The sequence below is a fragment of the Palaemon carinicauda genome, chromosome 39 (genome assembly GCF_036898095.1).
Source record: "Palaemon carinicauda isolate YSFRI2023 chromosome 39, ASM3689809v2, whole genome shotgun sequence".
Classification (NCBI taxonomy): Eukaryota; Metazoa; Arthropoda; class Malacostraca; order Decapoda; family Palaemonidae; genus Palaemon; species Palaemon carinicauda.
In genome coordinates, this window is record NC_090763.1 from 47,717,832 (window position 1) to 47,744,136 (window position 26,305).

Below are 26,305 nucleotides of genomic sequence, written 5' to 3' on the forward strand. Positions count from 1 at the left end.
ATGGTCACCCCCGAACCCCGGTCCTGAGAGATGGTGTTGCTTCCCCTAGTGAAGCAGCTCCACCCCTCCCCCCGGGTGAGGTCTTGTATCTTTCTCCTTTTGTACAAGTCTGGTCGTCCTCACGGCTTCCGGGTCCGCCGTCCAAGGTTTACTTGCTGCAGCTCATCATCCGTGGTGTTAGTGTGCAACCTTCGTCGACTTTCGGAGGTGGATCCTCTGTCGTACGTTGATGTAGTGGTGTCTGAGGCGCCTTCTGCTGCTGCTGCCGATGCTCCTGCCTCTTCAGACTCTTCAGCTGTTGCTGCCAACTGCATTTCCCCCGTTTCTGATTATCCTTCGAGGGGGAAGAAAAGTCTTTTGCCTGTCTCCTGCGAGTGTTTCTTCTCATTACAGCACTCATAGATACTCCTCTGCGGAGGACTCCCTCTTCTAAAGGTCAGCTTGGTGATTCACCGGCCCCCAAAGGGCGTCATCGGTCTCGCAGAGCTCGCTCTCCACTTCTCCTTAGAGGTCGCTCTTCGCCATCGGTGAAAAGGCGCCTCTTCGGCTCTGCAGCCTTCCCCCACAGAGGAGCCTCCTCTTCTGTCGTCTTCTGGCCCTTGACCTCCGCCTGTTCCTGGACTTTCTCCTGACGACGCTGTTGCTAGTCCTTGGACTTCTGTCTTGGACTCTTCTGTGGATCGCTCACGATCCCCCATGGAGGATGTTTGCCCATCCAAAGGGCACATCCCTGTTTCTGCATCGCGCCAACCTTCTGATCTCCCTTCTCAGTTCGTGTCTCAAAGCATTACTTGCCCTCGAGAACGCGCCTTCCTTCAGAGCGTTCCAGACCAACGTGCCAGCGCTCACCAACATCTCGTCAGCACTCTCCAATGCTCCAGCATGCTCTCGCCGGTTGAAGCGCCAGTATTTGCCGACTCACCAGCGCCCATCAGCTTATCTACGATTGCCAAGGCACCTGCGCTCACCAGTGCGACAGGGCTCTCCTGTGCTATTGTGCTCTCCTATTCCTCAGTGCTCTTCTGTGCATCAGCGCTCTCCTGCGCACCATCACTTGCCTGTGCACCCGCACTCGCCTGCGCGTTAGTGTACTCCTGCGCGCCAGGGCTTCCCGACTCGCCAGCGCTCTCCTGCGCACTTGCGCAACAGTCAAAAAGAGCAAAAGGTAAAACTTTTTGACACTCACCATGGCCCCATTTCTCTCCTCACAAACACATTACAGTGCGCTCGCCGGGAAATGGAGGAAGAGACTCCACAGTGGGGTTGAAGACTCCATCGTCAAAGGCAGACCCACCACATCAACCATCAGTCGAGACTCCTCGCAGGGATCCATTGATCCCTTTCTCTTCAGAAACACTCTCTGACAGCCTTGGTTCAGTCCCATAGTCAGAGCAGTTGTGCAAGCCTTCGGACTTGCTTTATCATCTCGCTATTTGGAGACTGCACAACATCCGACGGCACCAGCAGATCTCCTGCAGAGAACCTTGGCTGCTTCTCCCATGAAGAAAAAAATAGGAGTCAGACACGGTAACATCCCCTAGGGTGAAACTGATTCTTATTAGGACTTCGAGGCCTTGTCCTTCCTGACTCGGCCTCCGGACGCTCTCCTGCCTTACCTCTGTCTAGGGTGGGGGGCCCACATGCTGCACCACACAAACTCAGGCCTTTGGTCAGAGTGAGAAGAGTACCTCCACATTAATCTCTTAGAGATGAAGGCCGTCTTTCTGGCCCTTCAACAGTTCCAGCAGTTTCTGGCGGTCCACTCAGTTGTGGTGATGAGCGACCTCACCATAGTAGTCGCTTGCATCAACAAACAAGGAGGTACCTTTTCGCAGCCCTTATCCCATCTAGCAGTAGAGATACTGAGATGGGCCGAGATTCACTCAATACCACTATCAGCACACTTCATTTCAGGCAAAAGGAATGTGCTCGCCGACAATTTGAGCAGAGCATCTCCGGTAGTGAGTACTGGGTGGTCTTTGAATCATCTAGTAGCCAACAAAGTCCTGACTTTGTGGGGTTCGACTGTGGATCTCTTCGCAACGGCCCTGAACTTCAGGCTCCCATTGTACTGCTCCCCAGTCCCAAACCCCAAGGCTCTCTGGTAAGATGCATTCCAACAACGGTGGGATAGCATCAACGTTTACGCCTTTGCCCCATTCTGTCTGATGAGGAAGGTACTCAACAAGGCCAGAATATCGGTCAACCTCTCAAAGACTCTCATAGCTCTGCTATGGCATCATGCAGAATGGTTTCTGGACCTTCTGCAACTCCTGATGGAGTCTCCTAGAGAACTCCCTCCACGACACGATGTACTCAAACCACCTCATGCCAGCATTTTCCACAAAGCCGTAGCTTCACGACAACTTCTTGCCCGTAGACTATCCAGCATCTCCTCACTCAGAGAGGAGTTTCGCAACAAGCTGCAAGCAGGATGTCTGGATAGCTGCGGAAATCATCAGTAGCTGTCTACCAGGCAAAATGGAAAGTCTTTTGTGGTTGGTGTCGTGGAAGGGGTATCTCTCCTCTAGATGCCACTATTCCAGTAATAGGAGTACAATTTAACCATAAAAGAAACACTTTCTGGTACAACTCAGGAACATAAATGGTGGTCTACCCTTAAATCTGCACTCTTTGGTGTAGATGCAACAGTTCCTCCTTTACTTAAACCAGATGGCTCAGTCACTCACTGTCCAAAGGAAAAGGCAACCCTTTTGGCTGATGTTTTTGACAGTAAACAGAGTAATGAAAAACTTGAACTTCCTCATTCCTGTTTTCCTGAGGCTAAACTAACAAGTTTAGCTTTTCGATCTCGTGAGATTAAAGCTCTGTTGATGGACCTTGATGCTTATGGAGGTGTAGACCCAAATGGTATTTTTCCTTTGTTTTTTATAAAGACTGCAGATTTCTTAGCTCCAAAGTTATCTGTTATTTTGCGCAAATTAGCAAGAAGAGGAGCTTTTAGCACTAGTTGGAGAATTGGTAATGTTACTCCTCTATGTAAATGTGTTTGTGGTAGCTCAAGTCCCACTGATTACCGCCCAATTTCCATAACTCCAATATTATCTAAAGTTTTTGAACATCTTCTGGCAAAACGTCTTAATAGGTTTGCTGAAGGTAATCATCTACTCCCTAGTTTGCAATTTGGTTTTCGTAAAGGCCTTGGAGCATGTGATGCCCTTCTTACAATCTCCAATGCTGTACAGAAATCCCTTGATTGTGGTCGGGAAGTTCGTATGATTGGCCTTGATTTTAGTGCTGCCTTTGACCGTGTTAATCATGAGGCCCTTGTTTTCAAACTGAAACAGTTGGGAGTGGGTGGGTCGTTTCTTAGCATTATTATTGATTTTTTAAGTAATAGATCTCAAAGAGTTGTTGTTGATGGGCACCATAGTGATTATAGGAATGTGATATCTGGTGTTCCACAGGGTAGTGTTCTTGGCCCATTACTTTTCATACTATATACACATGACATGTGGTTTGGCCTAGAAAACAAGCTTGTTGCATATGCAGATGATGCTACTCTCTTTGCATCAATTCCATCCCCTGAATGTAGATCTAGGGTTGGTGAATCCCTTAATAGAGATTTAGCTAGAATTAGTGCATGGTGCAAATTATGGGGTATGAAGTTGAATCCTAACAAAACTCAAAGTATGATTGTAAGTAGGTCAAGGACGGTGGTTCCTCAACATCCGGATCTCAGTATTGATAATGTTTCTTTAAATATGTATGACTCTTTCAAAATTTTAGGTGTGATTCTCGACAGTAAATTTACTTTTGAGAAACATATAAGGTCTGTGTCTTCTTCAATTTCACAAAAAATAGGCTTATTGAGAAAGTCTTTCAAGATTTTCGGTGATCAATCTATTCTGAAGAAGTGCTTTAATTCTTTCATTCTACCTTGTTTTGAGTATTGTTCTCCTGTCTGGTCTTCAGCTGCTGATTCTCATCTTAATTTGTTGGACAGAAACTTACGGTCTATTAAATTTCTTATTCCTGATCTAGATATTAATCTCTGGCACCGTCGTTCAATTAGTTCATTATGTATGTTGCATAAGATTTTTCACAACTCTGACCATCCTTTACATTCAGATCTCCCTGGACAATTCTATCCTATTCGTAATACTAGACAGGCAGTTAATTCTAATAGCCAGGCCTTCTCCATCACCAAGCTCAATACTACGCAGTACTCTAGAAGTTTTATTCCAGCTGTGACCAAGTTGTGGAATGATCTTCCTAATCGGGTGGTTGAATCAGTAGAACTTCAAAAGTTCAAAGTTGGAGCAAATGCTTTTTTGTTGACCAGGCAGACATAGTCTTTTTATAGTTTATTTATGACATATTTGTTTTTGATGTTGTTGATAGTTTATTATATGACATGTCTGTTTTGACGTTGTTTCTTATTTTAGAATGTTTTATTGTTAATTTGTTCTCTTCATTTATTTATATCCTTATTTCCTTTCCTCACTGAGCTATTTTTCCCTGTTGGAGCCCCTGGGCTTATAGCATCTTGCTTTTCCAACTAGGGTTGTAGCTTGGATAGTAATAATAATAATAATAATAGCGAAGTTCCTCTTGTATTTGTGTGAGGAAATGCACCTTTCAGTCTCGGCGATTAAAGGCTATCGCTCAGCCGTAAGACTCGCCCATAGACTCAACGGAATTGACATTTCCTCATTGCTAGAACTTTTCTTACTCATACGGAGTTACGAACTTACCTGTCCTCAGTCTGAAGTGAGACCTCCTCCATGAAGAGTGGTGCAAGTTCTCAGGTCTCTAAAGAGACCTCCCTATGAACCGTTATGCCAGGCAACAGATCGCCGTCTCACTTGGAAGACGGTGTTCCTACTAGCTTTGGCTTCAGCTATGCGAGTCAGTGAACTTCATGGTCTCTCATTTTTACTTATGACTAAATGTTAACCCTTTTACCCCCAATGCTATTTGGAACTTACTAACCCTTAACCCCAGGCATTTTTCTTTTTCAAGCCCCATTTGCAATATTGTGTTTTTTTAGATTGCGCTGACAGCCTTAATTTTCGTCATAGAGAGGTCAGGATGGTCTCATTATTTTGGAAAATGCCTGAAGTTTCTCATAAAATTATCAAAAATATGCAAAAAAAAAAAAAAAAAAAAAGCAAATAGCAGCTTTTTGCAACAACGTACCTATACGTCCATGGTGGTTAAGGGGTGAGATTTGTGAAATATACCAGTACGTCCATTGGGGGTAGAGGGGTTAAGTAAATGGACAGCGTTTGCGTTTTATCAGCTGTTTAAATGTTTAGCGACAAGTATATATAATGAGAAGGCTGTGTTCTTATGTTTGTTAGGTTGTAAATAGCTCGGTAAGTTGACAGTGATTGATCCTTGTGTTTATTTTGTGTGTTTACATGCTCTATATTATATGTTGACAGTGTTTGGTGGAGAACAGCTTTCTATAAATAACATTTGAAAGTGGACTTCCATCGTTTTGTATACCTACACCTAGTTTGGTTGTTTTGCAGTATGAGTTCCTACTATAGTTTTTGTACTTTCTTGGAAAACCTCTCATAAAAGAATAAATAAAGCATGGCCTTTTTATCACAGATGTTAATGTCTTGGGATTTGAAATATTTGAGATAAAAATGGGCTTTTAACGGTAGTTATGATGGTAATGTAGCGTCATTAGATTATAAAAAAAATTCCTTTTTTTTTTTTGGATTTGAGGGTCACTTATAAACCTTATAGAATTCTCATTGGGATACTGTATCTTTGTTGATATAAGTACAGTACACTACTGTATCGTAAACAGATTACATTTACAAAACTTTAGTGGAATATAAGTTACAAGTCTATTTATTGCATGTATTAAAATTTGTGGTTCCAAACCAAGTTGCATTCTGTATTATAGTGCATCAGCTGTTTATTAATTTTGCATGGGTTTTCAAATACAGTACTTTATATACTATATTTCAATAGAATTTAGTGATTTTAAAGAAATGTAGACAGATTCAGAAAACCTGATACAATATCTTTTATAATTTGCAACAGATAGAGTTCATACCTATCTATTTTGCACTGCTCTTGTGTAAGGCTTCAAAGACCTTGCCTTTAGAAGGTGCATCTCTGCTGCAAAGTTAGTAGTACCCTTGTTACTTTTTTACGGAAGGCAATATCTATGAGCTTGTACTTACACTCGCTAACATGGTATGAAGTTTTCTGTGAAATTTTGCTAATACATGAGCGGGAAAGCAATTGTCTAAGAGTAGTAGATATTGCCTGGAAGTTGTACATTGGTGCATTGCATGTATGATCTACAATTTACAGCAGTGATTTGGAGTAATTTTTAACATCAGTTCGACGACCTGAGCTAGCACGCTTCCCGACCCTGGGTCGCCTCAGGGCACATATCACACTGCCTGAGGTTGACCCCGTAGAAAACGGAAATAGGTAAACTATACAAAAAGCTGGTCGGTTAGGTAGAGTTACCAGTAACTCCTAAGAAGGTAGTTCTAGGTAAGTATGTTAGGAAAAATACAAATTACAGTACTTAAAAATTTGTGATATTTGTTTACCAGACTTGATGTAAAGCTCTTTGAGTCTCATTTCCAACCCTTCCAATTCCATTTCTTTTACTGTGTTTTCAGATCTGGACTGATTTTCTTTATATTCTTCAATACTTTACCAAGACCATTGAATGGAAATTTTTGTTTTCTGAATCGTGGTTTATTATGATCTGGCTCAAGATCAATTTCAAATTACAGTAACCTTATTGAGGATTCCTGAGACCAGTACCCTATACTCTGAACAGTAAAATACTGCATTGTATACCAGTATCATTTAATGCTTTCAAAATAATTTTTTATGAATGTGAAAGCAGATATACCTTGCTACAACAAAACTATTTCATATGTTTTTAATGGAAATTTTTTTCCTTTTGGAAAGAGACTTATTTATATAGCTTTCACAGGTTGTAATTGATGGTTCATATGTAAAAGTAGTGAACGCCAGACTGGGGTTCGAGTCCCTCTCAAAGTCGTAAATTTCTTTGTTCAGTGCAACCTCACCATCCTTGTGAGCTAAGGAGGGGGCAGTTTTAGGGGAGCCTATGGGTCTATCTGCTGAGTCATTAGCAGCCATTGTCCAGCCCTCCTTGGTTCTAGCTTGGGTGGAGAGGGGCCTTGGGTGTTGATCATATGCATATATGGTCAGTCTCTAGGACATTGTCATTGTCCCTTGCCTTTGCCATTCATGAGCGGCCTTTAAGCCTTTAAACAATTATTCTGCTGTAGTTAACCCCTTGAACGAAGAAGAATTGTTTGGTAATCACAGTGTTGTCAGGGGTATGAGGACAGAGGAGAATGTAGCACACTTCAGTTTCTTCCTGTACAGTAGAAAGAATAGGCCAGACTATTCAGTGTATGTGTAGGCAGAGGAAAAGTGAGCTGTAACCAGAGGGGGTTCCATTGTAGTACTCTCTGGCCAGTCAAAGGATTCAATACCTCTCAAGTGGTAGTACAGTATTATATATTTTTGAGCCATAAGAAGTTCTGGTTCATTAACATCTAAGTTTTCTTTGATTTTTTTCTTTTACTTTTTTAGCAGTGGTCTCTGCCAAGAAACATAATGGATGGAATATAACCAGTGGACAAAAAGCACACCATAGATAAAGTTGGGATTATTCAATGGTCATGATTTGCAGTACTATATTGTACTCTATTTTTGGTATAATTTGTCTCTTAAGAAATATTTTGAATTTTTGTAGAAATTACGTGTAGGGTATATTCTATCTACATGTATAGTGTTTATCAGGAGATACCATTGCCCTAAAATAATTAAGAACAATAATTCAACTCATGAGAAGTAAGGATTCTACTTGATCTCTAATATATTAGAAGATGACTATGGTTCTACTGTACAAGCTGTTATACTTTCATAATCTGACATAGCACTAGCAGTGTTGTAAGTATGTATTTTGCAGCAGGCATTTCCCTCTTCATTTCTTTATGGATGCAGCTCACTTTAAGCTGACTATGGGTGATGTTGAAAAAAAATGAGTGCAGCTGGCCACCTAGTGGAAAACAGCTCTATTTTTTCACTGCTCATCTTCTAGTGTGACTGTCTCTCTCTATGTTCTTCCTTCCTGCATGGATTTGATTTTTCTTTCCCTTAAAGTATGGGAGAGAACCATGTGCAGAAGTGTTTGGGCAAGATTCGACCTTGGAGAAAGTTCATGTCTGAACTTTTGGTGAATCCTCATGGAGTTTTGTGTACTGTACTTTGTTGGGGCCATGCTTGTTGACGGCATCCCGTATTCAATGTGTTGTAGTTTGTCTCTTTTTCAATGGTGTTTGAAGTTTGTCTCCTTTTCAATGGAGTTTTATAATCTTCGTTTGGGGGAAATTCTCATCTGACACTTATGAAAGACTTTTATGGTTCTTTCCTCTCTCCTAGTGATAATGTTAGGTTGGTATTCCTTCCCTCTTGTGATAATGTTGGGTTGGTTCCTTACAAGATTCAATAATTTTACTGTCAGAATGTTTGCTCAAGGCTGTGGAAATTGATTACAACCTCCTGGCTTTTATTTGAGTGAGTGTAGAAGCAGAGATGGAAGTAACCTTGTCTCTCACTTGTATTGAATCTTGAAAACATTGTTCTTGATGCAGCTCTTGAGACTGTAGGGTCTTATCTAGGTATGACTGACCTCATTGAATTTTGTCACCCTGCAATCTGTTGTGGTGTATTCTATAAGTACTGCTCCTACTGCTAGCATTGTGGTGCCTTTGCAAGGAGCATCCGTAGCTACTTCCTCCTTGGGAGCAGCGTCAGAGAAAGACCTCAATGCTTCTGTTAACCAAAGCTCTAGATGGAGAAGAAGCAATGTGCTTGTTCCTCTTCATCCTCCTATTTCCAATGCCTCTTCATCGTCATTGTCTCTCTTGTCTACTCTTCCTTCCAAGAAGAGTGAGAGTTAGTAGTAGTATGTAGTAGTTATGCGTTATAGCTAGTTTTAATAAGCCTCACTGGACTTATAGCAATGCTTAGACTCTTTCGGAGTCAAACCATGGTCCCTCAGAGGTACTGCTTCCTGCATGGTTTTCGGTGTTTGATCGTACGTGTATACAAACCTTTTATCCTTGAAAATAGATCTCAGGATGCATGGCATAGGTGCTATTTTAAAGTACTCTGGTTTGTATAGTTAGGAAAAACAAGTTATTTTAAAAATTTGCGATGTTTTTCTATATCTTGGGGAGCGAGTAAGAACGGCTTCTTGGAGGAGATGTGCAAGCATCTTTGCATTTGCCATTTCCATGGCATATATCTGTGAAGTAGTTTTGAGATTTATTTACAACTGTTATAGAATATTTTTTATATAAAGCATGAATATTGTACTGTCAAATTTTCATACCACCTAATGTAAACTAATGTGGTACTATATTTTTATTTTACAGGTATTGGAGCCACAGCTGTTGTACATTCTGCATTATGCATCCCCCGCAACGAAAAATGTGCCATCAAAAGAATAAACCTAGAAAAATGGAATACAAGTATGGATGAATTATTAGTAAGTATTTCCTGTTAGTGTTTTTTAAATTAATTTTAATTTTATATATTACTAGACGTGATATTTAATAGCATACAGTGTAGACTATCTGGAACTTATCTGGCTTATTCATTTATTTAGTGAAATTTGGTAGGTAAACGAAAAATTTTCTAGTTTACAGTACATGTATTGAGATTTAGTTTTATGCAATGGTATTATTACTTTTTGAGGACAAATCAAAGATATGGTTATGAATTTGTAAGAATTATCTATAAAGAACATGAAGTTGTTATATTTCTGACTTAGAATAATCTATGAAGGATATGTACTTCATTTGTCAAGGTTTCTGAAACATAACTATGAAGAAAATATTTTTAAAGTAGGGTACAGTAGTCATAGTATTTAAAATGATGCTTTGAGGGACAGGAAGGAAGGGAATGAATAAGGTAAAAATTTGAGAGCAATGGTATATACAGTAGTACAAAGTGAAAGCTATTTTCTTAATTTTTTGGCTTGTGTGCATTGTTCTGTCTTAAACTGTTACCTATTTCTTTTGGCTTCTCCCCAAATAGCTGTCCAAAATCTTTTACTTTACCCAATTCTCATTTTTATGAATAGAACTTGCCTGGCAGTTATATATATATATAGCTTAAAATATATGTATAACTGCCAGGTAAGTATTCATAAAACTTTGTTTTATCATAAAAACTCCATTTTTACATCTCATTTGAGAACAAATGTTTTGGTCGAGCCATGGTGGGATGGGATTTTTAAATTACATTATATTGAAAATGATGCTAAACATATACTGCCTTTGTTACAAATGTATTGACATCGCTTGGTATGTAATCTCAAGTTGCAAATAGTAGTTTTAATTCATTTGTTCTTTTGTTTACAGAAAGAAATCCAAGCTATGTCGTTGTGCCATCATGAAAATGTAGTGACTTATTACACATCATTCGTAGTTAAGGAAGAGCTATGGCTTGTGTTAAAGCTCCTAGGTGGGGGATCCTTACTTGACATCATCAAGCATAGGTAAGAATATCCAGATGATGATGTTTTGTTACTTGAGGAATTTTATTCCTTCCAGTTATTTGCATATTGTAAATATTTTGTTGGATTGTGTGTGTTAAATTCTGAGATGGTCGCACAACCTGAAAATAGAAGTAATGTATCAGATTTTATGTAAGCTTTATATATCTATTATAATAAAATAGCAATTGCAGTTTTTAATGTGTGTGCTATTATTTTTTTTTTTTTACAGAATGAAGTCATCAGATTGCAAACATGGAGTGTTCGAAGAACCTGTGATTGCAACAGCATTACGAGAGGTGCTAAAAGGTCTAGAATACTTTCACAATAATGGCCAGATTCACAGGTGTGTAGCCAGACTCCTGTTTTATAATACTACTAAGATATTTATGGTTGCAGTGTCCTGATGGGCAATTAGTTATTGAAAAATTAAATGCTGATTCTTTCGACTACAACTATGGATATGTTGTAAAGATTGTTGAAATATTGTTGGGAATTTTAACCCTTTGTATATTTATCAGTATTTTTTGTTATGAACCAGTTTTATTTCAAATTTTCAGAGACATCAAAGCGGGTAATATTTTATTGGGTGAAGATGGCGTTGTGCAGATAGCAGACTTTGGTGTGAGTGCATGGCTATCAACCGGAGGGGATTTGTCTCGGCAAAAATCCCGACATACATTTGTTGGCACGCCCTGTTGGATGGCGCCTGAAGTTATGGAACAGGTATGTTATGTGAAGGACTGTGGTGAATACGCATATTGTTTTTCTTCCTGTAATATATAGTTTTTGTTATTAATGTCTATTAGTTTTGTAATGGCATTAATGTGAAATTACCTTACACAACTTTTTTTTTCCCCCTTGGTGTTCTATCTGACATTTTTGAAATAGGATATGGAGGTTTGCAGCTGTTATAAAGTTTAGAGAGTAACATGTAATAAGCTACAAAAGTTGAAATTTTGTGAAATCCTTAATTTATTCAGCCCTGTGGATTAATATGCTTAAACTTTCCATGGTTCTAAATTACTTGCTGTGTACCATATTTGACTATTATTAAAGTAATACAACTATTGGCACCGTAGAGCTCTTATTACACTTATGAGGTGCAGCTTGGTAAACTTTTTTTTAAAAGCAGGACTATTGTCGGATTAGTGTGAGCAGAATCATTGCCATGCCAAATGCTGTTATATGCTCATTTTGCCAGATATTCACCAACTTTTACAGTAGTTTGCTGAGTAGATTATAATCTATTTTTTGAGTAGTGCTGTACTGTTTAGCCTTTTCCCTTTTATTTTCAATGTTCTAAAATCCATCCTGTATATATTGTACAGCATATTTCTTCAGAAGTTTGCCGTGGTAATTTCTCAAGCTTTTAAACATTGTTTTTTCATTCAAGAACAAATCTGTAGCTTGTAATATTTCATATATCTTATTAGTAACACAGTGATGGAATGTTATCTGTATAAATTTAATTTCCAAAGTAAAATTATAATACTATAGAATGAAGGGCTTACACATACAGTTTACTGCTAAACTTTGTTAAGTGAAAGATTTCACATGTGCATTACTTTTTATTAAAAAATAACAGAGCTAAGAAACCAATAGATTTTTTTTTTAATGTTTTTCAATATTTTAAGCAGTGCTGTACTGTCCTATAGTCCATTTCTTTTAGCGATGCATATTTGCACCGACTCACAGCGGTGCCCTTTTAGCTCGGAAAAGTTTCGTGATTGCTGATTGGTTGGAATTATCTCGTTCAACCAATCAGCGATCCGAAAACTTTTCCGAGCTAAAAGGGCACCCCTGCGAGTCGGTGCAAATATGCATCGCTAAAAGAAATGGACTATAGTCTATGAAAGTTAACAAAGAAGAAATTAGATTTATTTATTATAGTGGTTCAGTTTGTTTATTATTTGGATTGAAGAGGGTTTTTTGTAAATTCACTTGATTATAGGTCATGAAAAGAAAAAAATAATAGGGTTTAACAGGAAAAGTACTAAATAATCAAACCACCATTAAAAGTGTCGGTATTTATTATTCTTACTTTTTACAGGTATCGGGGTACGATTTTAAGGCAGACATCTGGTCGTTTGGCATTACTGCAATAGAAATGGTGACTGGAACAGCGCCTTATCATAAATACCCCCCCATGAAGGTTCTAATGTTAACCCTACAAAACGACCCACCTACACTAGAGACAGGTTCTGAAGAAAAGGTACAAAATTCTAATCTCTGTGAAGTAAATGGTAGCTTCGGTGTTTTGAAATACTATTCATTAACCCTTTTACCCCCAGGCTACTTGGAACTTTCCAACCCTTAACCCCTAGGCTTTTTTTTCAAGCACATTTTGCAATATATATATTTTTAAATTGCTCTAACAGCCTTAATTTTTGTCACAGAGAGGTCAGGTTGGTCTCATTCTTTTGGAAAATGCCTGAAGTTTCTCAAAGTTATCAAATTTATTCAAAAAAAAAAAAAATTAAATGTAGATAGCAGTTTTTTGCAAGGACATACCAGTACGTCCATGGGGGTAAAGGAATGAGTTTTGTGAAACGTACCATTACGTCCATTGGGTATAAAAGGGTTAATATATAGTTTTCTAATACAAGCAATTTATCTCTTTAAATTCTAGAGGAATTCGTGGTATAGTAGTTTTGATCTCATTTGTTACACAATCAAATGATTTGTTGTCTTCATCTCATGAAGCATATGATGCTTTATATGAAGAACTTTGAATTGTAAATATGTAGGTACAATTTTTTTTTTTATATATTGCAGTAAACTAATTACAGTCTGGTGATGCTCAAATTAGGTTGCAAACTTTAACAAATTCTAGAGTGTCATATTGAAAGAGGACCATAGTATACTTCAATTATTTTTTCCCTGTTCCCTTTGGTGTCTTCTTGGCAGGCTTTCCAACTTCTTCAACTTGACTTGCCCTAATTTTCACCTCTCATTCTAGAACAAATCCTTTAGGCAAGCCTTACAAAAGCATAAAACTGTGACCGTTTGATTCTACTGTATCAGTGCCTTCATTCATTGGATTCCAGGTAGCCAAATGCCATTGGAATGTGAGATACAAGAACTTTAAACTAATTTATGATAATTGGAATCGTCACTAATGCTTTGTCTCTAAATTTTATAGTCGTCTATCTAAGTACGCCTCACAAATCAATGAAAGTATTCAAAATTATTTTAAACTGTAATTTTTTACTCTTCAGTATCTCAAGAAAATACAAAACGTACCAGTAGGTCCTTTGGGCGTAAAAAGGGTTAAGTGCTGGTTATTTTGTGAATACACTTTTGTATTTGGTCTATAGATAGCCTTAGGTTCTTAGAAAGCTATACTTTTTCTTTGTTGCATTAGTTATGAAGGATACTTATTATGTAAGAGTATTGATAATTAGTCATAGCAAATAGACAGAAATTTTTAATGGATTTAGCAAACACTTGTCATCTGGTATATTTTCCATAAGGATTTAAGGGTTCTAGATTTCCCTTTGGTGACCTGTGGTCTTGATATTCCGCCATTCATAAATTTTTTAACGTCGGAAAATTTAGCATTATATTCATGTTTTGTTACTTTTATATTTGCACCTTTAATTAACCCTTTTACCCCCGGGGTATTTGGAAATTTCCAACCCTTAACCCCCAAGGGGTTATTTTTTTCCCAGCACATTTTGCAGTATATTTTATTTAAATTGCTCTAACAGCCTTAATTTTTGTCATAGAGAGGTCAGGTTGGTCTCATTCTCTTGGAAAATGCCTGAATTTTCTCAAAACATTATCAAAAAATATGAAAAATAATTTTTTTAGCATTTTTTTGCAAGGACGTACCGGTACGTCCATGGGGGTAAAGGGATGGCTTCTGTGAAACGTACCAGTACGTCCTTTGGGGGTAAAAGGGTTAAGTGTTGTATTTTGTTAATTGTGAAAAGTAATTTCTGTGTAATTTTATTCCTTTTATCTTGAAATTTTTTTTTTGGATCTGTGGAATTTATGGGAATTTTAATTACTATAATGCATTGAAATGATTTTCAGGACCAGTATAAGAATTATGGAAAAGGAATCAGGAAGATGATCACAGACTGCTTACAGAAGGATCCTGCGAAACGACCCACTGCCCAGGAGCTATTAAAACATCCGTTTTTCAAAAAGGCCAGAGATAAAAAATATCTTCAGTCCGTGCTATTGCTGGGCGGACCATCAATAGAGGAGAGAGTGGCCAAGGTGAGGCTAGTTCTGGCTCTTTATATTATTTTTAGCAAAGACCAACTCTGCCATTTTCTCATTCTGTGAGATTGGCATGGGAATGTAGATTGTGTAACATTAGTTTCTACATTTTTTTCTTTTTTTTTTCTTTTTGCATGTACTGTATTTGTTATGAACTTAAACATGGGATTATAACATGCACTTACATCATTGAAGCAAGCGTTACCTTAATTTTGATTGACTTCTTGTTTTGTGTGACTATTGTAATTGTGCAATGAGCATGGTGATGTGAATATCATGCTGTCTTGTAATGCAAACTGTTTGGGCCCTGTATTTTTTTTTGTATTTAATTCTTTTAGTTTACAATTACAAAGATTTTGTTTACAAGTATGAGTACATTTGCTAGTGGACAAGTATTAGATCATTCAATATTTTTTGTGTAAGCTAGTTTGCAGTTGAAATGACAAGCAAGAATAAGGAGGAAATTTATTAATTTTTGGTATAGTCCATATATTTATAGATTGTCATCTCTTAACTGACAATTATCAAGCATACGTTGTAAAGGAGACTGGAAAAAACTGGGATACAGAAGTCATGTTAGTGTATGACTTTTAGCCCAAAGGCTGAAAATTAAAGTAATCGTACAGAAAGAGGTGACGTGAACAAAATGAGGTAAAGTAATAGTATGAGCCTACTTTTAAAGCTGCATCGCGATGTACAGTACTTCGATACCGGTGGTCGCTTAATGGTTTGGGAAGCTTTTGGAGGATTTCCAAAGCAAGGCATCATTGTAGGAATATTAGAGAAAGGAGAAATTCACATGTTGCTGTATTGAATAGAGCAATAGCAAGTCCACCTGTACATAAATAAGTCCTTTAAAGGGAAATACTTTGGACATAATTCACCCTTTACTCATCATTTGCATGCCTATTTTGTCAGGGTTTGTGAATATATATATTTGGATGCTTATGCTCATGGGTCGAATTGCAACTGCTTTTATTGCATTCATATCAACTCATTAATGGTGATCATTAGTTATGCTGAAGAGTTTGAGGCTTGAAGCACCTTACTCTTTCAGAACTAGTTAACTTTGCACCCTATCTGATATTTATGTGTATCCGCATAATGTTTGTTTTGGTGATATAAAACTCAGCTGCTATATTTTCCAGTTATTGCTACTAACTAGCAACCTTTCAGTAATCAAAAACTACTGCTGGATAGTTATCATGGTGAATTATAAGACAAGACACCACAACTGCTCCAAGTATTAATTTGTGAAGTTCAAGTTATACATGAATGTTTTCAAGCAGTCAGTACCTGTGTAAATATTTCATGTATGGCATTGTCTTTTATGTTTTATGTTATAATGATGAGCTATAAAACCCACAATTTCATGTGTGGCATGCATCATTCGTGTGAATATTTAGTATGCGTTGCATATTTGTGTTCCTATACAACAAACAAACCCTAGCCAAACATAGCTGTTAACTTCAATTCAGTCTGTAATTGCATTCACATTTAGTGAATATACAATTCCCACTGAAATTTAGCGAGTTGGAGATGCTCTCCCTCCCATCCCAAGTGGCATAAGACCTTCACATCTCATCCTTTCATTCATTTTATAGGCTCTATTGTTTTTGTACAATTTATTATCATAAGAGTATCTTATTTGTAGGTGTGATATGATATTGTCTCCTATATATCATCCTATGTAGTAGACTCTGAATTGGTTATTGCATAAGACTTTAAACGGAGCCATTCTCAAGAATATGTGTCTTGGAGGAAATCTTTTTGATTTAGCTTATACATTTCTGGAGTAAAATACTCGTGGCACACCATCCCAGTCAGAAAAGAAGCTCTGGTTCGTCCAGCATGTGATTATTATTATTATTACTAGCCAAGTTACAACCCTAGTTGGAAAAGAAGGATGATACAAATCGAAGGGCCCCAACAGGAAAAGGAGCCCTGTGTGGAAAGGAAATAGAGAAATAATGAATAAACTACCTGTATATGAGAAATAATATAAAAAAGTTATTAAATATAACAAAATCAGTAAATGGTAAAAGGGATCAATTATATATAGACTATTAAACAAGACTTTTGTCAACCTGTTCAGCAGAAAAGCATTTGCAACAAGTTAGAATTTCTGAAGTTCTACCTATTCAACTGCCAGATTGGGAAGATCATTCCACAATCTGGTCACAACTGGAATAAGACATCTAGATTACTGGTTGTATTGACCCTTATGATGAAGACAAGACAAGACTTAGAATTAACGGTATACCTGGTACTACGTAAAGGATGTTACAGTCTGGAAAGATCTGAATGTAAAGGATGATCAGAATTAAGTTAGATATTGAGCAAAATGCACAAAAACTGATCAATATCCAGGTCAGGTATAAGTAATTTATTAGATCATAAGTTTTAGTCCAACAAATTAAGATGAGAGTTAGCAGGTGAAGACCAGGTAGGAGAATATACTCAAAACATTGTAGAATGAGAGAATTAAGAAATGTCCTTAGGATAGATTGATCAACAAAAAACTTAGGACTCACTATCCCAATTTTATTTGCTTTTGAAGAAAAAACAGACCAGATGTGTTTGTCAAAAGTAAATTTGTAATCAAGAATTACACCTAGGATTTTAAATGAGTTGTGTATGGGTGAAGACACATTGCCAATGCAAAGATCTGATTATCGAAAAGCCACTATCCTTAACTTACTTTAATTTTTACTTGTGTTCATCCCCAATAAATTGCACCTTGGACGAATTTTAGCTAGATCTATATATAGGGATTCAGCAACCACAGGTCTACATTCAGAAGAAGGAATTGAGGTGCATCATCTGCCTGCAACAAGCTTGTTTTTAAGCCAAACCACACAGGCAGTATGTAGTATGAAAAGTAATGGACTGAAGACAGTACTTTGAGGAAAACCAGATATTGCACTCCTCTAGTCACTATGGTGTGCACAAAAAAAACTCTGCTATATATTACTTAAAAATTCAATAATGATGTCAAGAAAAAATCGACACTTACTCCACCCTGGTAAGTTTGAAAACAAGGACCTCATGATTAACCTTTTAAAGGCAGCACTAAGATTAAGCCTAACCATATGAACTTCCTGACCGCAATCAAGGTATCTCTGTATAGCATTGGTAATTGTAAGAATGGCATCACATGGTCCAAAGCTTTTGCTAAACTCAAACAACAAACTATGGAACAGATGGTTACCTTCAGCATAACAATCAGGAATTTTGCTCAAGGTTCAAAACTAGATAGTATGGGACTTAAAGAAATTAGGCAGTAATTAGCAGGGCCAGAGCTACCACATATGCATTTACGTAGTGGAATAACATTACCAATTCTCTAGCAAGTGCAAATTCTACACTTTTTATTGAAGTATTGTCTCATGACAGTGTAACTTTCAGCATAATCATAACATAAAAATGGTAAATATGTAAGTGAGCAGATAAAGAACTAAGCAGAACATATCTTTGAGTGACATGCAACAAATGTTTATTTATGAGTACCATATAGTATTGAAGGAAAACTCATAATTCATTCCGCAGAAAATTCAAGAAAATAGCTCTTCATGGAATATTTGAAGAAATAGTAAATAGATAGGTACCCAGGTCAGGGAAAGGTCTCCTACGGGATCTGAGCACTATAGTAGACTGAATATATATATAAAAAAAATGTAGCTATAGAAAAAATTTGTTTTCATTTAAAAAATCTTTTGAAACATGAAATATAGACTTTCTCCTGGTCATTAATGATTGATGCATTAATCTGAATTTCCTAAATTCCAACCCAGAGATTGTCAGTTATGCTCCTTAACAATTCAATTACTGTAATCCCTTTTTCAACTGAGGCTCTTTTTACTGATATTTAGTATACAGCACATATTGAACCTGCTCACATCTAGGAAGTTTCTGCCTGTTTATTCAGTCTTTACTGTTATTCACAGATAAGTTTTGAGTTGAATTATGATAAAATCAAAATAATATCCAGCTTGGAAGATTGCCTGCCTACAGGGGCAAAACAAATCTTCCTGTTTCAATGGAATTATGAAGGTTAGAGTACTCTGATATTCAGAATACAATCGGTCTTCACAGTTAAGTTATTTGTGAATGATTAGATTTTACAGACCTCACGTCATAGGTGTTCTTGAGGTATAATGGTCCCATTGTGGAAGTCCTAACATCATCAGTTCATAAACGAACCATTAAGTTTCAAGTGGTGAGTGTAAGCTGTTAATGGATACTGTGTATGTTATGACTCAAATTCCTCATAATGCATCAAACAAAATTTTGTATAAAGTGTTTACAATTGTTTGTTTGTTTTTGTTGATGTTTTTATCAAATTTTTCGGTTGTGTCCAAGTGGCTTGATCGTACTTTTGATAGTTTGATTACGTTTTTGGACTGTCTGCCTATTTTGTTAGATGTCTGTAAACGTGAATGTCTTCATGAGACCAATTGTTTATGAACTGTAAAGGTTTGTGTGAAATTTATTATAATTGTTTTTATGTTATGAAATTGATACAGATACAAAGAGAATAGTCCTTTATGTTTTTCAAATTGTTGGAATGAGGCATATAATTATAAAAATCAATAGAAAAAAAAGTATACTGTACAGTAATATAGAAAAAAGATAGGGTATTGCATTATGCAAGGGAAAAAAGAACCATGAATTGAATAATATTACATTTATTAAAGTAATCCAACATTGTATTAAGTATGAACTTAATAAGGAACACTAGGGCTAAGGAATAGGTGTGAATATAAATATTGTTGGAGTAATAATGAAAATAATCTGTTGGTAAGTACTTTGTGTAAGATATACTTGTGCTATAATGTGCCCCCAAAACAGTAAAAGATTTGAACATAAACACTCAGTGCTTAAAAAGTTAATTATGCCTAGAAAATGTTGAAGTAAAGAAAGAAAGTTAAGTATTATTTCTTCCTAAAATATTGATTACATGAAAATTTTGTAAAAAGACTTCATTGCCTGCATTTCAGCCTTCAATAAAGTTAACAGTTTTCTTTATTTAAATTTTGAACACTTCTTGAAATAGAATTATATTTTTTGCTAAAATTAACTAAGAAATTATTTCACTGAGAAGATTTGCCATATATTATTAACGAGTTGCAACATTGTATGAAATGTCTCTATTCAACCAAACGTGCAAGAAAGTGTCGTGGGTGCTCATCAAAACTGTTAAATAAATAGCCCTGGGTTAATATAAGCTTGCTTGTATTTGCACTTATTTTTGCTTGAACATGTAGGCTCATACCTCTTCTTTACTTTATCCATTCTATTAGTGTCTAATTACTTATGGTAACTGTTACCATGGATTGATGAAAGAGGCGTACTTGTTATGCGCTTTCATCATTCTGTTGTATGTGTGTCAATGATGTAGTGCATCTTGTCCCCTATCTGACTAACCTTCTCTGCCAACCACAAGTCTTCCCTCTCTTTGCTAAACCATATTGTTTTAAAACCTTTATTTTTTTTTTTGCTTGCAGGATGAACCCATATTAAGACGGAGGGTGAGTTTAGATCCCAATGTGTGATAATTTATTTTATCATATTATTAAGAGAGGAACAACCCTTTCCTTGGCGCAATCCTTTGATATCCCTCTGCCCTCTTCAGGTGGAACCAAGACAGAAGTATGATACTATATTTTTCCATGTTTTGTGTTGCCTTTTGTGTTTTCTTCTTATCCTATGTTTTTCCACCAAATGCGGCTGTTTAGAGAGTCAGGTATATTGGTCAGTTTTTTTACTGATGGAAAAAAAAGTAATTTTGTTACATGTTTTTAACGATTGATTTGATTGTATCACAGCCTAAAGGAGCAATTATGACTGCAAATGGTAAGGTTTCTTTTTTTTTTATATCACAAGAATATTTAGGATGTATTATACATTATCAGAAGATTATTCCACAGTTAAGTGCTTCAATATCTGCTTCTGTACTTGATTTAACCTAGCTTTGCTTATATGTAGCAGTGGATTTTGAAAATATGCTTGCTAGAAAGTGAATTATGAATTGTTCATATATATTACAAACCTCTTGTTTTTACCTATGCCCTGATTTCCAGTTGAGGATGGATGAACTGAGTGCCAAATTAATATCCTAAATTAGTAGAACAGTGGTTACTGATTTGAGCATCTCCCATCACCCTCTCAATATTCAGTCAAGTCCTTTCCCTTTTTATCTTAAACCTATTGAGATAGGTGCTTGTATAACTCTTATTCCAATCCAATGACAGGTTATTTTAGTTTTTATTACATCTGCTCTTGTTAATTTTATTATGGTCTTATCTAATATTTGATATTACTATTGTCAAATGACATTTTTGAATGATTAGGGTTTCTCAATTGCCAAGTATTTTCTTAGGTATATAGTAGCTTACAGTATATATAGATAAGAAATAAAAATACTGTATAGACATTATATATTCTTTGAACAGAAATATCAGTGTGATTTCCAAGGTTCCAAACCTTAAAGAAACTTTTGAACAATAATTTTAGTACAGGCTTCATTTCAACCACTACTTTTCCAGATTCAGCCATTCCCTTCGGAAAAGTATATCTTCCTTAGGCGTTTTTCCCCCCTTCAATATCTATACCGTAGCTTACTTGGGGCTATTTCATAGGGACAGGTCTGCAAGTATCCAACTTGAAGACAAAAAAAGGTACCGAGGTGATTGAAGAGGGTTTGCAGAAATTGTTTTTCACCATTCTTATGTTACGAAGATAGCATCAGAATGGAGATTCAGAATTGGCCTTACTCCTCTTATCAGTTTGTCAAGCAGATCCATCATACTTTACTGCGGAGATTTTAAAGTTAAATACGGTAGGCAGTTCATCTAGGAGGGAGATTTGAAGGCAATTCATTGACCAAAAAAATTGCCTACTTCAAATATTTCATATCCTGCGTAAAGGAACTACTGGAAAGGAAAAACAAAGTTTTAGGAACCTCAAGATTATTAGAAGGATCTAGATAATCTCGACAAATGCGAGTCTTGCTGGTTCCTCCACTTCAAAGAACAGTCAATCCTTACCATAAGAATTTTAATTATATTTATTTCATGAATTACTCCTCTATTTGATATTTCACACTAGCCATTCTCTTAGGTATGAATACTACTGTACAGTAGTGCGTTACTGGTTTCTGTGATTGACTGTACTCTGCCAGTTGAATATTTGCACTTAGGATATATTCACCTTAGTGATTTGAATATTCAGTCTGAATGAGGTACTATCATGATTTTGATGAACCACTGTCTTATTTTTCCCGACTTCGTGCAACTTTTCATGTCCTGACTTTTCGAATAAACAAAAACACTAGCACCAAGTGTGTCATCTGATCCGCAGAGAATTCAAGTATTTCTCTATAGTTCAAACAACCAGAAAACTTCAACTGTTGTCCTTCTCTTTTCAAATTCAGGTTTATACCTTCACAGGTCAGTTTAGATGATCAATGTATTTCTTATTCGTTCAACCTGCAGACACTTGGTTGTTTCTCTTCCAATATCACGGGAATTTCTGAGAAACCTCTTTTGGGTTTGGACAAGTCATCATTCAACCCAATCATGTAGATTTCTTTTTCTGTGTATTTTGGCTTAAGAATTCAACTTGACAACATAATTCAACCTATCAACTGACGAAGCAAGATAGTGATTGAATTGACCAGGTTAATCACTTGAGGCACACAACAGCCCCTGTTTCTTACCGAGTTTCTTCCTAGTTTCTTGGGTTTTTGGATCTGGAATAGTTTACTGTATGCCATAATTGGAATGAAAAGATTTAAGATTTTGAGTTGGTTTAAATTTGAAAAGTCAAAATAGGCAAGCACTAGCCTCAATTTAAGCAAAGATCTGTCATCTCTTCAATATAATCACCTTGGATGAATTGATTATCCATGTCACTAATGAAGCCTCAATGGTATCTCAACTTTTGACCAACACTTCAAGCACAAGACTAGTTTTCTTTCATGATTATTGTAAATTCACTATTTTGCATCTGTCAGAATAAACAAAGACCTCAAAGGTTTATATTCCTTTCATGTCGCATCTTGGCTCCTCTTCGGAAGTTGGTGCACATGTTTGGGTTGTCACCATCTGATATCAACCTAGTTTTAAGGCTCATGGAATGTAAGCAATGCCTTTTCTCTAGACTTGACAGAATTTTCTCTTTGGTTATTCTGTCTCTGAAGGATGTACTGCACTCTCATGGTAGTCCATTTTGCAACTATGTGAACAAATAGCTTCCACTATTTTTTTTTGGTATTAGATCATTGCTTTCCAATTCTTCTATGTGTAGGGAGCAATGATATCAAGTTTTTATCATTGCAGAGAACGAAAGTTAACCCAGAAATACCGTTGTTCCCCCCCCCCCCCCAGTATGAATGTTCTGACTGACTGTGTCATCTGTTGGATGTACAGTTTTTAAAGAACTTGAGATTTGTAACTCTATGTACTGTATGCATACTACTTCAGGTTAAAAGTAACTACGGAGCAGGAAAGCTAAGGGACAGATTGTTGTGCAATGCCCTATTTTGAATATACACGTCTAGTGTCCAAACACACTCTTTACCTATATGGGAGCCAGTAAATTAATACTAATTACTCGGGTAAACTTATTCCTCCCCAACCTTCCATCTGTAACTCACTCAGATGTCAAGGTTGTGAGTGTTGTGTGAATCTGTAAAGCCATGATTGGTATTTTACTTTTGGACTACCTTAGTAGTAAGCCTCTTTTGGTATCATTTTCCAGCACTGAACCTTCACGTAAGGTTATACAGTACAGTACAGTATATACATTCATTTGGCACCTTGTCTTTTTGCAGGCAACTGTATTCAGGATATCCAAACTCCAATGATTTTGTTGACCATTCTCTGTTATGGGTGTTTGAGAGGTTACCTATCTTTTCTAGATTGTTTTTTTTTTTTTTTTTGTAGACAGCATTGTATTCTGTAAGGGGAACAGCTTTAAATTAGCCCTTCCTGGTATTACACAGTAAAGAATTGAATCGCAAGTTTTCTTTACGTGATTGATTGATTAAACTTGTATTATCTGGAATGATACTTTAGACCAGAATCTGATCTCTCAACTTTGAAAAAAAATATAGTCTCATGTGTCAGTACAATCTCAGCAAGTGGGACTTAATCCAGTTTCTGCAGTGCTTTTAAGGGGAAATTTATGAACCCTTAGGAAAGCCTTTTTCAAGGAATTTACCTTTATGACACAATTCTGATTCATCAGGGTGAGTTACTAATCTTTATGAGTTCTCTGCCAAAGCACTCCATAGTTTGAGGGTGATTGTCTGTGGGGTTAGAGGCCTGTTCAACACTTGGTTCCGCTCTTGATTGCTATTAGAGCATAAGTAATAAGATGTTTTGATGTATGGAGGACTAGAAAATTTTTCATTTTTCACTGCTAATACAAAAATTTTGGTGACCAGTTAAATAAGTTGTAATTGTGGAATTTTCTTCATGGTTTTTAAAAACGTAGACAATTGCTTTTCTAGTAAAGCAAACCAAATCAACCACAGTACTACACCATTATACTCACTGTAGAGTATATTATATACACATTGACATATTTTGTTTAAGCTGGAAGAAGGGATGTACTTAATCATGCTTTTATAAATGGTACTCTGTTGTGCAATATTTTACATTTTTATGTATTTCAACCCAAAACTTTTTGGCAGACATTTTTCTGCTTATGAGTGTTTGGCATATTTAAAGGATCTGGAATGGGTGCAGGGTTTATTATATCTTAGCTCATAAGACTATGATCTAATGGGAAATTAAAGGTACCAGTATGCTATTTTTTTTCATTGATAATACCAAAATATTTTCACCACTCATTGAGGCCCATGTGTATATCCGTTTAAGCCATCAAACTTGAGTCGGTAATCCTTGGATTTAAGATGCCACAGACTTTTTTTTTATTAGCTGCTTTTATGCAATTTTTAAAATCTTTTCCTTTGCTAAATGTTGTGAGTTCAGGAAATTCACAGCATTAAATAAACTTATGGATATCTACAGGAGACAGAATTTATTTTGCTCAAGTCATTTACAAAATAGAAATTTTAAAGATGTTATGACTTGCAATATCCCTCAGAAACCAATTGAAGTATATTACAAAATAAGAGAAATATCTCTTTTAGTAATGTCTTTCTAATAGATTTCACTGGTATCTTACATACATATACCAAGGCACTTCCCCCAATTTTGGGGGGTAGCCGACATCAAACAAATGAAACAAAAAAAGGGGACCTCTCCTCTCTACGTTATATATAAAATTGTATAGAAATTAGTAAAATGATAATGGAAAATTAGGGTTTTGAAAGTAAATAACTTATTTTGAGATATACTGCTGTACGACCTTGCAAAGTTTTGACTTGCAAGCAGAAGGTAGTATTTTGAAGACAGTATTTTTATACAAACAAGACCATTACTTACTCATATTTAATTACAGAAGGCTGTCGGTTTCCCTCATGTGGTGCATTGTAGTCATTATATAAGGGTTTTTGCAGCATTCCTTTGGCCTCTATAGTCCATTTCTTTTAGCGATGCATATTTGCACCACTCGCAGCGGTGCCCTTTTAGCTTGGAAAAGTTTCCGGATCGCTGATTGGTTGGACAAGATAATTCTAACCAATCAGCGATCCGGAAACTTTTCCGAGCTAAAAGGGCACCGCCGCGAGTGGTGCAAATATGCATCGCTAAAAGAAATGGACTATAGCTGCACTTGCTTTATGTCTTGTTCTTTACTTTCTTTCTTCCATCTGGCTGTCTAACTTCATGAAACTTCTACTTCATATTGTAACTCTATAGGGTTTTACTTCAGATGCATCTAGGTACGGAATGGTCTCACAGGCCCTGGGACCAGGCTATTGAGTCCAAAATATATGAATTTAATCCAATTATAACTGAGGATCCTCATATATTCTTTTTAGTTGTCAGGCATATGGTCCCCCATGTCAATTCATGCAGCAGAGTATTCTCAAAAGTCCTGATGTTGCTATGATATCCTCCTTTATTTCAAATTTTTTTATTCTTTCCTCTTTATCTTTATACTTATTTTATTTGAAGGTGTTTTATCTGATGCCTTCTCTGTGGCATGTAAGAATTTACCACAAACTTTGACAAATAGGATGAGTACGGAGATACGAACTGTAAACCTTACTTTCCCCATCATCCTTTTGTGGCAGAGCCAGACTTTATTTTGAGTTATGCTGCATACACCAGGCCTGGATAGATGAAAGAGTTGTCATTCATTATTTTCAGTGAGGATATTTTTGAAGAATTTATTCAACTTTATTTTAAAGCAATATAAATAATACAATATATTGCACTAATGTATGACCACCACTGGTACAGGTTATTTGAGTTAGAGTTATAAAATACTTCATAACTAAGACATCTCAAGATAAATTTTGATAAAATCTTAAACGTTATAATCGCTTCCAGATGAATAAAATTATTCCTAAAACTCTATTGAGACAGCATCTGAAACGTTAAA

The 26,305-nt window shown here is 36.5% G+C and overlaps 1 protein-coding gene across 8 annotated transcripts in view; it reads left to right on the plus strand.

The window, feature by feature from the left end:
- Positions 1–26,305, plus strand: part of fray (frayed) — a 506,360-nt gene that overhangs the window by 447,516 nt on the left and 32,539 nt on the right. For 6 of the 8 annotated variants that reach the window (XM_068362883.1, XM_068362879.1, XM_068362881.1 and 3 more), the window contains 7 exons: positions 9,429–9,541; positions 10,419–10,555; positions 10,785–10,898; positions 11,113–11,278; positions 12,606–12,767; positions 14,594–14,782; positions 20,293–20,316. In XM_068362883.1, the coding sequence (XP_068218984.1) occupies positions 9,429–9,541; positions 10,419–10,555; positions 10,785–10,898; positions 11,113–11,278; positions 12,606–12,767; positions 14,594–14,782; positions 20,293–20,316 (905 nt within the window). The remainder of the gene's footprint in view (positions 1–9,428; positions 9,542–10,418; positions 10,556–10,784; positions 10,899–11,112; positions 11,279–12,605; positions 12,768–14,593; positions 14,783–20,292; positions 20,317–26,305) is intronic. The other 2 variants (XM_068362880.1, XM_068362882.1) reach the window with 1 other exon arrangement.